Source organism: Mobula hypostoma, chromosome 3, assembly GCF_963921235.1.
Source record: "Mobula hypostoma chromosome 3, sMobHyp1.1, whole genome shotgun sequence".
Lineage (NCBI taxonomy): Eukaryota > Metazoa > Chordata > Chondrichthyes > Myliobatiformes > Myliobatidae > Mobula > Mobula hypostoma.
In genome coordinates this window covers 155399515-155412473 of record NC_086099.1, presented here as the reverse complement: position 1 = coordinate 155412473, position 12959 = coordinate 155399515, and the positions used below count along the sequence as shown (strand labels likewise).

Here is a 12959-nt window from a genome sequence, read left to right as displayed (position 1 = left end):
TGTTTAAGGGAAACCAGCGCAGAGAAGCAACGCCTGGCTGTCCAGCACTTCATGCCACCACTTTTGCAACTTCCTCAGTAACAACTCTTGAGCATAGATCTAGTTAAGGGCTCATAAATTTCATGGCTTATAAGAACCATCGGATATTGGCACACTGCAGGAAATCAATGCAATTGCCATAGTTATCTGCCTGCACACTGGGACTATAGTGTAGGGAATGGCAATTAACAGAGCAAATTGAATGCAGTATTGGCATTTCAGCTTCTTAATGACAGTACTCAGATAGCTCATCTGGAGTGAAGGCCAGACAATAACATCTGGTGCAGCGTGGCTTGAAAGACCGAAGGGCTTATCCTGTGCTGTATCTCTAAAGAAATAAATATAAGTAGAACTAGGACATTCGGCCCATTGAACCTGCTCTGCCCTTCCATCACGCCTGATTCATTATCCCTCTCAAACCCATTCTCGTGCTGTCTCCTCTTTGACACCCTTATTAAGAAATTATCAACAGCCGCATTAGATATACCCAATGACTTGGCCTCCACAACAATCTGTGGCAATGAATTCCACCAATTCACCACCCTCTGGCTAAAGAAATTCCTCCTCATCTCAGTTCAAAAGGGATGTCCTTGTATTCTGAGGCCATGCCCTCTGGTTCTAGACTCTCCTATGTCCATTCTATCTGGGCCTTTCAATATTTGATAGGTTTCAATGAAATAGTGATCAGTAGATTAAGAATGTACAGACACAATGTTCATGGAAATGGGAAGGTGGGTTTCAGCATACTTAACTTTGAATACCAAATCCCAAGGAGGAAGGGTTTATGTTTGGTTATGACGATGCTATAATAATGAACAATTCTCACCTCTGTTATAAAATAACTTTAATTAATGAATTATATTTAGCCCTTTGCAGAACAATCCCTATTTTTAACTGATAGACAGATTAACCAAATATTGAAGGCTCCCAAATGCATCCAGTTCCCTGCCTTTCTCCACAGCAGTTACTCCAAGGAACCTACTCTGCTGTATGTCTCAGTGAGGCTGGGTGAGTAGCCTGCCTACAGGCTTATTATGCTGAATGTTTCTGGAGAATCTCCTCAGACCACCCCATGCAACCCACATCCCAAAAGTGCCTGGTTTTTTTTTACATTTGCTCTGTGGTCACCCATCAATGGTCACCCTGACTGAATCCATTGAATTTAAATTATTTATTTAGTTCCATTATCTCTTCACGTCGTGACAAAGTCATGCCTGAAGATTTTAGACGAGCAGGATGTGAGTTCGTGCTGTTTTGTCCATAAGGCATAAAAAAAGTGCTGTATGCTATGCCATCTCAAGAAGCTAAGGGAATATTGGGGCACTGGTCCTGCCTTCAAAAGTTGTTGATACTTCTGTAGAAAAGCAATGCTGGCATGGTAGTCTTGGCCGGGAACAGTAAAAGCTGTGGAAAAAATATGATAAATGGTGTTTTTAAAATGTTAAAAAGAAATGGTGAATACCACATAAAATTGCTGTGGGTTTAGTAGAAGCAAAGCTATTTAGATTCCAGATGTATCCAACCACCACAAAACCATTCTATCCTTTAAACCTACAAAGCAGCTGTAATATCCCTAAATGCAAATGTTTGCATTTTATGTTTGCTTGTTATTTACTATAATGCAAAATACTTACAGCTGTTGCACAACATATATCATTATTTGCATGTTTCTCACCCTTTAGTCTTTGCTATTATTCCCTGTCAAAGCTACGTGTGGAAGAGCATCTGCGAGGATACTAGGGACTATAGTGCTGATGAGACAGTGACAGAGTATTCTAAACTCACATTATTCAAAATTAAAAGTGCCAAATTGTGATGCTTGAAATATACGAGTCACTTTTTATTGCTTGGATTTTGTACAAATAATGTAACTAATTAAATATAAGTATGGTATGCAATACAATATATACAAAAACAGCATTCTTCAATTTCATTTTATAACAGACTTCTTTGTCTTTTACTGTACAATCTCTTGTCTAAGTTTCTTGACAGTCATTTTTGATACAGGTTGCTTGATGGCCAACTGTCCAGGTGCCATCTTCATAGGAGCAGTGGCAGGTTGTGCATTCATCAATCTTCACCTCTCGTCCGGCTGGGATAATGGAAACTCCTGCAAAACAGTTGGGACCTAAAACAAAATTAAATTGTTGTCATTACATCCTGTCTGTGTATATCAAGATGCTCAAGTTATGACACAAATAAATGTTTGCAAAATCTTGTGCAATGTGCAAATTGATAATCAACCATTTAATTTGTCCACGTTAATTATTTGTTCTCAACAATTCAAATAAATCAACATATGTCCACCATTCCTTCCTCTTTTAAATGGTGTATTTAACGTAAAGATCATGAAGCTGTATATAAAAAGCATTCATCTAATTCAATTATTATAATATTATAATAATGTTGCTATTTGAGGAGAGGGGCATTATGACTGTGAGGGCAGTTTGCTGTTCTCGGTGTCGGATGTGGGAGGCCCTGGAGTCTCCAAGCCTCCCGGACGTCTACATCTGCGCTAAGTGCATCGAGATGCAGCTCCTAAGGGACCACGTTACGGAACTGGAGCTGCAGCTCGATGACCTTCGTCTGGTCAGGGAGAGCAAGGAGGTGATAGAGAGGAGTGGAAGGCAGGTGGTCACGCCGGGGCCACGGGAGGAAGACAAGTGGGTCACGGTTAGGAGGGGGAAGGGGAAAAGTCAGGTGATGGGGAGTACCCCGGTGGCTGTGCCCCTTAACAACAGGTACTCCTGTTTGAGTACTGTTGGGGGGGACAGCTTACCCAGGGGAAGCGACAGTGGCCGTGCCTCCGGCACAGAGTCTGGCCCTGTAGCTCAGAAGGGTAGGGCAAGGAAGAGGAGGGCAGTTGTGACAGGGGACTCGATAGTAAGGGGGTCAGATAGGCGATTCTGTGGACGCAGTCCAGAGACCCGGATGGTAGTTTGCCTCCCTGGTGCCAGGGTCCGGGATATTTCTGATCGTGTCCAAGATATCCTGAAGTGGGAGGGTGAGGAGCCAGAGGTCGTGGTACATATAGGTACCAATGACATAGGTAGGAAAAGGGATGAGGTCCTGAAAGGAGAATATAGGGAGCTAGGAAGGGAGTTGAGAAAAAGGACCGCAAAGGTAGTAATCTCGGGATTACTGCCTGTGCCACGCGACAGTGAGAGTAGGAATGCGATGAGGTGGAGGATAAATGTGTGGCTGAGGGATTGGAGCAGGGGGCAGGGATTCAAGTTTTTGGATCATTGGGACCTCTTTTGGCGCAGGCGTGACCTGTACAAAAAGGACGGGTTACACTTGAATCCTAGGGGGACCAATATCCTGGCAGGGAGATTAGCGGGGGCTACTGAGGTGACTTTAAACTAGAATGGTTGGGGGGGTGGGAATCAAATTAAAGAGGCTAGGCGTGAGGAGGTTAGTTCACAACAGAGGGATGGGAACCAGTGCAGAGAGACAGAGGGGTGTAAAGTGAGCGTAGAAGCAAAAAGTACAAAGGAGAAAAGTAAAAGTGGCAGGCCGACAAGTCCAGGGCAAGCATTAAAAAGGGCCACTTTTCAACATAATTGTGCAAGGGCTAAGAGAGTTGTAAAAGAGCGCCTGAAGGCTTTATGTGTCAATGCAAGGAGCATTCGTAATAAGGTGGATGAATTGAAAGTGCAGATTGTTATTAATGATTATGATATAGTTGGGATCACAGAGACATGGCTCCAGGGTGACCAGGGATGGGAGCTCAACGTTCAGGGATATTCAATATTCAGGAGGGATAGACATGAAGGAAGGGGAGGTGGGGTGGCGTTACTGGTTAAAGAAGAGATTAACGCAATAGAAAGGAAGCACATAAGCCGGGAAGATGTGGAATCGATATGGGTAGAGCTGCGTAACACTAAGGGGCAGAAGACGCTGGTGGGAGTTGTGTACAGGCCACCTAACAGTAGTAGTGAGGTCGGAGATGGTATTAAACAGGAAATTAGAAATGTGTGCAATAAAGGAACAGCAGTTATAATGGGTGACTTCAATCTACATGTAGATTGGGTGAACCAAATTGGTAAAGGTGCTGAGGAAGAGGATTTCTTGGAATGTATGCGGGATGGTTTTTTGAACCAACATGTCGAGGAACCAACTAGAGAACAGGCTATTCTGGACTGGGTTTTGAGCAATGAGGAAGGGTTAATTAGCGATCTTGTCGTGAGAGGCCCCTTGGGTAAGAGTGACCATAATATGGTGGAATTCTTCATTAATATGGAGAGTGACATAGTTAATTCAGAAACAAAGGTTCTGAACTTAAAGAGGGGTAACTTTGAAGGTATGAGACGTGAATTAGCTAAGATAGACTGGCAAATGACACTTAAAGGATTGACGGTGGATATGCAATGGCAAGCATTTAAAGGTTGCATGGATGAACTACAACAATTGTTCATCCCAGTTTGGCAAAAGAATAAATCAAGGAAGGTAGTGCACCCGTGGCTGACAAGAGAAATTAGGGATAGTATCAATTCCAAAGAAGTAGCATACAAATTAGCCAGAGAAAGTGGCTCACCTGAGGACTGGGAGAAATTCAGAGTTCAGCAGAGGAGGACAAAGGGCTTAATTAGGAAGGGGAAAAAAGATTATGAGAGAAAACTGGCGGGGAACATAAAAATGGACTGTAAAAGCTTTTATAGATATGTGAAAAGGAAAAGACTGGTAAAGACAAATGTAGGTCCCCTGCAGACAGAAACAGGTGAATTGATTATGGGGAGCAAGGACATGGCAGACCAATTGAATAATTACTTTGGTTCTGTCTTCACTAAGGAGGACATAAATAATCTTCCAGAAATAGTAAGGGACAGAGGGTCCAGTGAGATGGAGGAACTGAGCGAAATACATGTTAGTAGGGAAGTGGTGTTAGGTAAATTGAAGGGATTGAAGGCAGATAAATCCCCAGGGCCAGATGGTCTGCATCCTAGAGTGCTTAAGGAAGTAGCCCAAGAAATAGTGGATGCATTAGTGATAATTTTTCAAAACTCGTTAGATTCTGGACTAGTTCCTGAGGATTGGAGGGTGGCTAATGTAACCCCACTTTTTAAAAAAGGAGGGAGAGAGAAACCGGGGAATTATAGACCGGTTAGCCTAACGTCGGTGGTGGGGAAACTGCTGGAGTCAGTTATCAAAGATGTGATAACAGCACATTTGGAAAGCGGTGAAATGATCGGACAAAGTCAGCATGGATTTGTGAAAGGAAAATCATGTCTGACGAATCTCATAGAATTTTTTGAGGATGTAACTAGTAGAGTGGATAGGGGAGAACCAGTGGATGTGGTATATTTGGATTTTCAAAAGGCTTTTGACAAGGTCCCACACAGGAGATTAGTGTGCAAACTTAAAGCACACGGTATTGGGGGTAAGGTATTGGTGTGGATGGAGAACTGGTTAGCAGACAGGAAGCAAAGAGTGGGAATAAACGGGACCTTTTCAGAATGGCAGGCGGTGACTAGTGGGGTACCGCAAGGCTCAGTGCTGGGACCCCAGTTGTTTACAATATATATTAATGACTTGGATGAGGGAATTAAATGCAGCATCTCCAAGTTTGCGGATGACACGAAGCTGGGTGGCAGTGTTAGCAGTGAGGAGGATGCTAAGAGGATGCAGGGTGACTTGGATAGGTTGGGTGAGTAGGCAAACTCATGGCAGATGCAATTTAATGTGGATAAATGTGAAGTTATCCACTTTGGTGGCAAAAATAGGAAAACAGATTATTATCTGAATGGTGGCCGATTAGGAAAAGGGGAGGTGCAACGAAACCTGGGTGTCATTATACACCGGTCATTGAAAGTGGGCATGCAGGTACAGCAGGTGGTGAAAAAGGCGAATGGTATGCTGGCATTTATAGCGAGAGGATTCGAGTACAGGAGCAGGGAGGTACTACTGCAGTTGTACAAGGCCTTGGTGAGACCACACCTGGAGTATTGTGTGCAGTTTTGGTCCCCTAATCTGAGGAAAGACATCTTTGCCATAGAGGGAGTACAAAGAAGGTTCACCAGATTGATTCCTGGGATGGCAGGACTTTCATATGAAGAAAGACTGGATGAACTGGGCTTGTACTCGTTGGAATTTAGAAGATTGAGGGGGGATCTGATTGAAACGTATAAGATCCTAAAGGGATTGGACAGGCTAGATGCAGGAAGATTGTTCCCGATGTTGGGGAAGTCCAGAACGAGGGGTCACAGTTTGAGGATAGAGGGGAAGCCTTTTAGGACCGAGATTAGGAAAAACTTCTTCACACAGAGAGTGGTGAATCTGTGGAATTCTCTGCCACAGCAAACTGTTGAGGCCAGTTCATTGGCTATGTTTAAGAGGGAGTTAGATATGGCCCTTGTGGCTACAGGGGTCAGGGGGTATGGAGAGAAGGCTGGGGCGGGGTTCTGAGTTGGATGATCAGCCATGATCATAATAAATGGCGGTGCAGGCTCGAAGGGCCGAATGGCCTACTCCTGCACCTATTTTCTGTGTTTCTATGTTTCTCTTGATGTGAACGTAATTTTCAATGTTCTATTTTAATCACAATAAAAAAGGCTAACTGAAATATTTTTGTACATATGAGAAGTTATACAAATGCAGGATTATGGAAATGGTATAATTGTTTAAGGCAATGAAAATGTAAGCATTTATAATTTAGTTTTAAAGAAGCTAAGGTAGAAAATTAAAACAGCATTAACCAGCACTGTTTGATACAATGCTAATTTGCGGCAGGCTCCAGCATGATGGGTTAGTATCAACGATCTAGAAATACTTTCATTAACTGCTTGGACCTAGGAAAGCAGGATTGCCTCTTTAAATACTGTAAATAGAAATAAACCACTTCTAGAAACTTTGAAAACTGTGAAAATATGCATGGTGAAGTAATAAATAATATGAAAAAATCTAAATCTTACTGCTCAAAAATCTTTAAATAAAGAACCACTATGTTGTATTGAGGAAATAAGAAATAACATGAAACAAACCTTAGAAGCACAACTAGTTCCTCAGAACACATATAGAAACAGTTTTTTATAGTCACAACAATATATTTTGAAGTTCTTCTATGTGTGTTTCTATCAGTACTGTGTTCAAAATATGTTAGTCTGGGAAACAACTCAAAGAAAAGTGCTTTGTCGTGTTATTTCTGATTCTGAAATATACAAAGAAATTAGCAATTGTCCTCAACCTTTCCTGATGTATATTCAAGATCACCAATGGTCTTTTCCCTCTCATGAGTCTAGGTAATTTATTAATGTGATCCAAGATCAGTAATTCCTCCACTAAATTACAAAGCTGCAGAAGAAATATTGTAGAATCTGTTGTAATGTGAACAAAGTCACTGGAGAGACACAGCTGGTGTGTAGAAAATGCAACACACACAAAATTCTGGAGGAACTCAGCAGGTCAGGCAGCATCTAGAGAAACAAGTAAACAGTCGGCATTTCAGGCTGAGACCCTTCATCAGGATTGGGGGTTTACTCTTTTCCATTGATGCTGCCTGACCTGCTGAGTTACCCCAGCATTTTGTGTGTGTTCTTTTGGATTTCTGGCATCTGCAGATTTTCTTGTCTTTGTGGTAGATATAATGCAGTCTTTTATTTGATAAGATAAGACACTCTCTTAAGGAACAGGCCTGTTCAACCCAATATTGCATGATATTTTATATACTAAAGATCAATAAAACGACTCTATATTTACAATGTATCTACAATGCTTCTTTGGAATTACATTTAACTTTCACACCTCCTTTTTCACACCCACACTCCAGACACCGAAAATGAATGTTAATCAGCATTGTCTGGTTTTTCAATTAACTGCTGTTCACAGCTCTAGGAACCTATTGTCCAAAGCTGCATTTTGAATTTAATCTACAATCCATGTTCAGATCTAAAGACTGGTTGCTGAAGTTAATATTTTGCTACACCCTAAGTCTATAACTGTGGAGAGAAAGCTGTTGCCCATGTAGCAAGATCCTCCCTTCATGCAACTGATGAACCCAAAGGAACGTCAGAGGCCGGTACAGTTTGGTACCAGCAGTATTGCGGGAGTTACCAGTCACCATTGAACTCAATGGAAAACTGGCTTAGGGACTCCAGCTCCAGTTTTTTCCCTCGGGGTTTACTCCCAAAGCCTTCCCCATGAGTCGGTACAGCCGCAAGGGAGTGGAAGTTTGAGGTCAGAGTTTTCCTTCTCCTAGATGAGCTGCCAACCACAGCTGATGAGCCCCATCTGCCCGAAATGACTGGTTTTAAGGCGCCAGTAACCTGCCTTTGCCCCTTCTCCTGTCAGTAGAAACACAAGATATACATGAAGGATAAAAATTAAACAGTGCACACATAAATCTGCTGAGTAGGTACTCTGCAATCTGCCACTTATGTGCGTCAGAACTCCTAATGCCTGTTGTATTCCTTTTCATCTAACCATTACACAAGGTTACACACACCCGCAAATGTGTCTGCCAAAATACAGTTCCTGGAATGAGTATACACCCTCCCCCACCCCGCCACCACTGGCATCCAGAGCCTCAAATAACAACCCTTTGCAAATGGTGGCCCCGTCTCACCAAATTACCATACAAAGGCTTGGTTTTACATATACACACATGCATGCACACCACTTTTGTATCCACTTGTTCAGCTCTCTGCCATGATCACGATACCTCACGATCCTATAGCCACCGACCCAAACAGGTCCAAGTGTGAGCACTGATTTTAAAAACACTCACCCACTTAAACTGCTGAGATTGCTGGCCACACGATGGGTCACAGGAAGGTATCCTGGATGAGCCCCCAAATATTGAAATGTGAACAAAGTCACTGAAGAGGCACAGCTGGTAGATATAAAGTAGTCTTTTATTCAACAGATTGAGAAGTCTTTGGGATTTTTCAACCCAATATTGCATGACATTTGATAGGCTGAAGATTGAACGAAAATTCTATATTTACAATGTATCTACAATGCCTCCGTTGACCTACATGGTACTCTCAGGGGTGAAGGTGAGCCTACTGGCACCAATGACACAGACAGACAAGGTGAGCAGGTTCTGAAGAGAGATGTTAGGGAGCTAGGTAGAATGCTGAAAAACAGGACCTCCAGCGTGGTAATCTCTGGATTGCTGCCTGTTCCACATACCAGTGAGGGTAAAAAAGAGGATGATATGGCAGGTGAATGTGTGGCTGAGGAACTGGTGCAGGAGGAAGGGGTTCAGATTTCTGAATTCATTGGAATCTCGTCCGAGGAAGGTACGACCTGCACAAAAAAGGACAGTTTACACCTGAAACCCCCTGGTTTCCTTGGCTGTGTAAGTCTAGGGAAGGCAGTCTCCGGTCCTGCCAAACTCATGAGATTGAACTAGCTCTCCCAACCCAAGCCCCGGTTTGTGTGGATGCTGTGTAATTTGTTACCCTGTTACAACTCAGTGCCACAAAATAACAAACAGTACACTGCATACGATTAAATGCATTATATCTATGAACCTTAACTTAAGGGTTAGTAAAGAAAACAAAAAGAAAAGGGCCCATTTTAGTTAAACCGTCAAATATGCACAAGTTGGAGCTCATCTTGAACTTCTCGGTCACTCACGCGCTGGGCCCTCGGTCTGTGTGAAAGCACACACCACCTTCCGAACGTCGCTCGCAATCCATCTCGAACAAACAGGTCTCCCGCTGGGTCGCATCCTATAACCGGTTCTCTCCAGCGTCTTCTCTCTTCATCTCCCACCGAACAAAATCCCCAAGACCAACCTCAGTGTCCCTCACCAGAAAAACCATCCTCCAGTTCCGGCATCCTAATTGGATGGCACGCGTTCCTTGCCATCCCTTATCTTCAACAATAACCCAAACAGGCTGAAAACATAACAGACTGCTCTTACAGAACTGCTAAATGGAACACCTACAGCAAAACAATAAAGATGTGAACCAGGGCATTACACACCTAAACCCGAGGGGGTCCAATATCCTTACTGGCAGATTTGCTAGGATTTTTTGGTAGGGTTTAAACTAATTTTGCAGGGGGCTGGGAACCAGAGTGATAGTGCTGAGGATGCGGTAGATGGTTTACGAACAAAAAGAAATCTGTAATGAGACTCCTAGCAAGAAGACAGCGATGATAGGGCAAAGTTGCAGTCAACAGGATGATTTGCAATTTAATAGGTGGACAAAATCAAAAAGGGTGAATGCTGGACTGAAGGCGTTCTATTTGATTGCGTGCAGTATACAGAATAAGGTAGATAAACTTGTAGCGCAGGTACAGATTGGCATGTATGATGTCATAAGCATCACTGAGTCGTGGCTGAATGAAAATTAGAGCTGGGAGCTTAATGCCCAAGGATACAAGTTGTGTCGAAAGTATAGGCAGGAAGGCAGAGGGTGTGGAGTGGCTCTGTGGTAAAAAATGAAATTAAATCATTTGAAAGAGGTGACATAAGTGTTGAATTGTTGTGGGTAGATAGAGCTAAGGAATTGCAAGGGTAAAAAGACTATGACGGGAGTTATATATAACCCCATGCGGTAGTAAGAGTGTGGTCTACAATTACAAAGGGAGATAGAAAATGCATGCCAAAAAGGCAATGTTACAATAGTCATAGGAGTTTTCAATATGCAGGTAGATTGGGAAAATCTGTTTGGTTCTGGATATGAAGAGAGGGACTTTCTAAAATGCAAATGAGATGGCTTTTTAGAGCAGCTCCTGGTTCAGCCCACAAGGGGACCATCTATTCTGGATTAAGGTAAAAGAATCCTTAGGGGAAAGAGATCATAATATGATTGAATTCACCTTGAAATTTGAGGAGAAGCTAAAGTCAGATGCATCAGCATTATAGTGGACTAAAGGGAATTACAGAGGCGTGAGAGAGATGTTGGCCAAAGTTTGATTGTAAAAGAACACTGGCAGGGATGACAGCAAAGCAACAATGGCTGAAATTTCTGGAAGCAATTTGGAAGGCACAGGATATATACAGCCCAAACAGGAAAAAGTATTCTAATGGCAAGATCAACCAACCGTGGCTAACAAGAGACGTCAAAGCCTACAGAAGAGCCAAAGAGAGGGTGTATAATAGAGTAAAAATTAGTGGGAAGTTAGTGGATTGGGGAGCTTTTAAAAACCAACAGAAAGCAACTAAAAAAGTCATTAAGAAGGAAAAGATGTAAAATGTACGTAAGCTAGCCAATAATATTAAAGAGGATATGAAAAGTTTCTTCAGATACATAAAGTATAAAAGAGAGGCAAGAGTGGATATCTGACCTTTGGAAAACAATGCTGGCGAGGTAGCAATGGAGGGACAAGAAAATGGCAGACTAAATGTATGGCAGTATGGTGGAAGTTCCAGAGTGTCAGAGATCAGAACTGTGTAAAGTTACCATTACTAGGGAGAATGTTCTTGGGAAACAGAAAGGTCTGAAGGTAGATAGATCACCTGGACCAGATGGTGTACACCTCAGGTTCTGAAAGAGGTGGCTGAAAAGATTGTGGTGGCATTAGATTATCATCTTTCAAGAATAGCTAGATTCTGAAATGGTTCTGGAAAATCGCAAATGTCACTTCACTCTTCAAGAAGGGAGAGAGGCAGAAGAAAAGAAATTATTGGCTAGTTAGTCTGACCTCAGTGGTTGGGATGATGTTGGAATCGATTGTTAGGGAAGCGTTTTCAGGGTACTTGGAGGCACATGATAAAATAGGCCATAGTCAGCATGGTTTCCTCAAGGGAAAATCTTGCCTGAGAAATCTGTTGGAATTCTTTGAAGAAATAGCAAGCAGTATTGACAAAGGAGAATCAGTTGATGTTGTGTACTTGGACTTTCAGAAGGCCTAAGACAAGGTGCACACATGAGGCTGCTTAACAAGTTAAGAGCACACGGTACTACAGGAAAGATACTAGTATGGATGATGCAGTGGCTGATTGGTAGGAGGCAAGAAATAGGAATAAGGGGAGCCTTTTCTGGTTGGTTGCCAATGACTAGTGGTTCACAGGAGTCTACGCTGGGACCACTTCTTTTTACATTATATGTCAATGACTTGGATGTTGAAACTGATAGTTTTGTTGCAAAGTTTGTGAATGATATGAAGACAGGTGGAGGGGAAGACAGCTTTGAGGAATAGAAGGACTTAGATTACGAGAATGGGTAAAGAAGTGGCAGATGGAATACAGTGTCAGGAAGTGCATGGTCATGAAAGGATTAACTATTTTCTAAATGGAGAGAAAATACAAACAACAGAAGTGCAAAGGGTCCTGGGAGTCCTTGTGCAGGATTCCCTAAAGGGTAATTTTCAGGTTTACTCTCTGGTGAGGAAGGCCAATGTAATGTTAGCATTTATTTCAAGAGGACTGGAATATAAAAGCAAGGATGTAATGTTGAGACTTTATAAAGCACTGGTGAGGCTTTACTTGGAGTATTAGGGGCAATTTTGTGCCCCTTATCTTTGAAAGGATGTGTTGACACTGGAGAGGGTTCAAAGGAGGCTTATGAAAATTATTCTAGGATTGAACTGCTTGTCATATGAAGAGATTTTGATGGCACTGGGTCTGCATTCATGAGAATTCAGAAGAATGTAGGGTGACCTTATTGAAACCTATCGAATGGTGAATGGTCTTGATAGAGTGGATGTGGAGAGGATGTTTCCTATGGTCGGAGAGTCTAGGACCAGAGGACACAACCACAGAATAGACGGGCGTCCTTTCAGAATGGAGATGAACAGCAATTTCTTTCACCAGAGAGTAGTTGTGAATCTGTGGAATTTATTGCCACAGGAAGCTGTGGAGGTCTAGCCTTTACGAATATTTAAGGCAGAGATTGATAAATTATTGATTGGTCAAGGCATGAAGGGATACAGGGAGAAGGCAGAAAACTGGGGCTAAGAGGAATAATGGATCAGCCATGATGAAATGGTGGAGCAGACGATGGGCCAAATGGTGTAATTCTGCTCCT

The 12959-nt window shown here is 42.5% G+C and overlaps 1 protein-coding gene across 6 annotated transcripts in view; it reads right to left on the bottom strand.

Annotated features, from left to right (window-relative positions):
• Positions 1-1864: 1864 nt before the first annotated feature.
• vwc2 (von Willebrand factor C domain containing 2) overlaps positions 1865-12959 on the bottom strand; it is a 179827-nt gene continuing 168732 nt past the window's right edge. For all 6 annotated transcript variants that reach the window (XM_063042340.1, XM_063042339.1, XM_063042341.1 and 3 more), the window contains exon 4: positions 1865-2167. In XM_063042340.1, the coding sequence (XP_062898410.1) occupies positions 2016-2167 (152 nt within the window). In that variant the 3' untranslated portion in view covers positions 1865-2015. The remainder of the gene's footprint in view (positions 2168-12959) is intronic.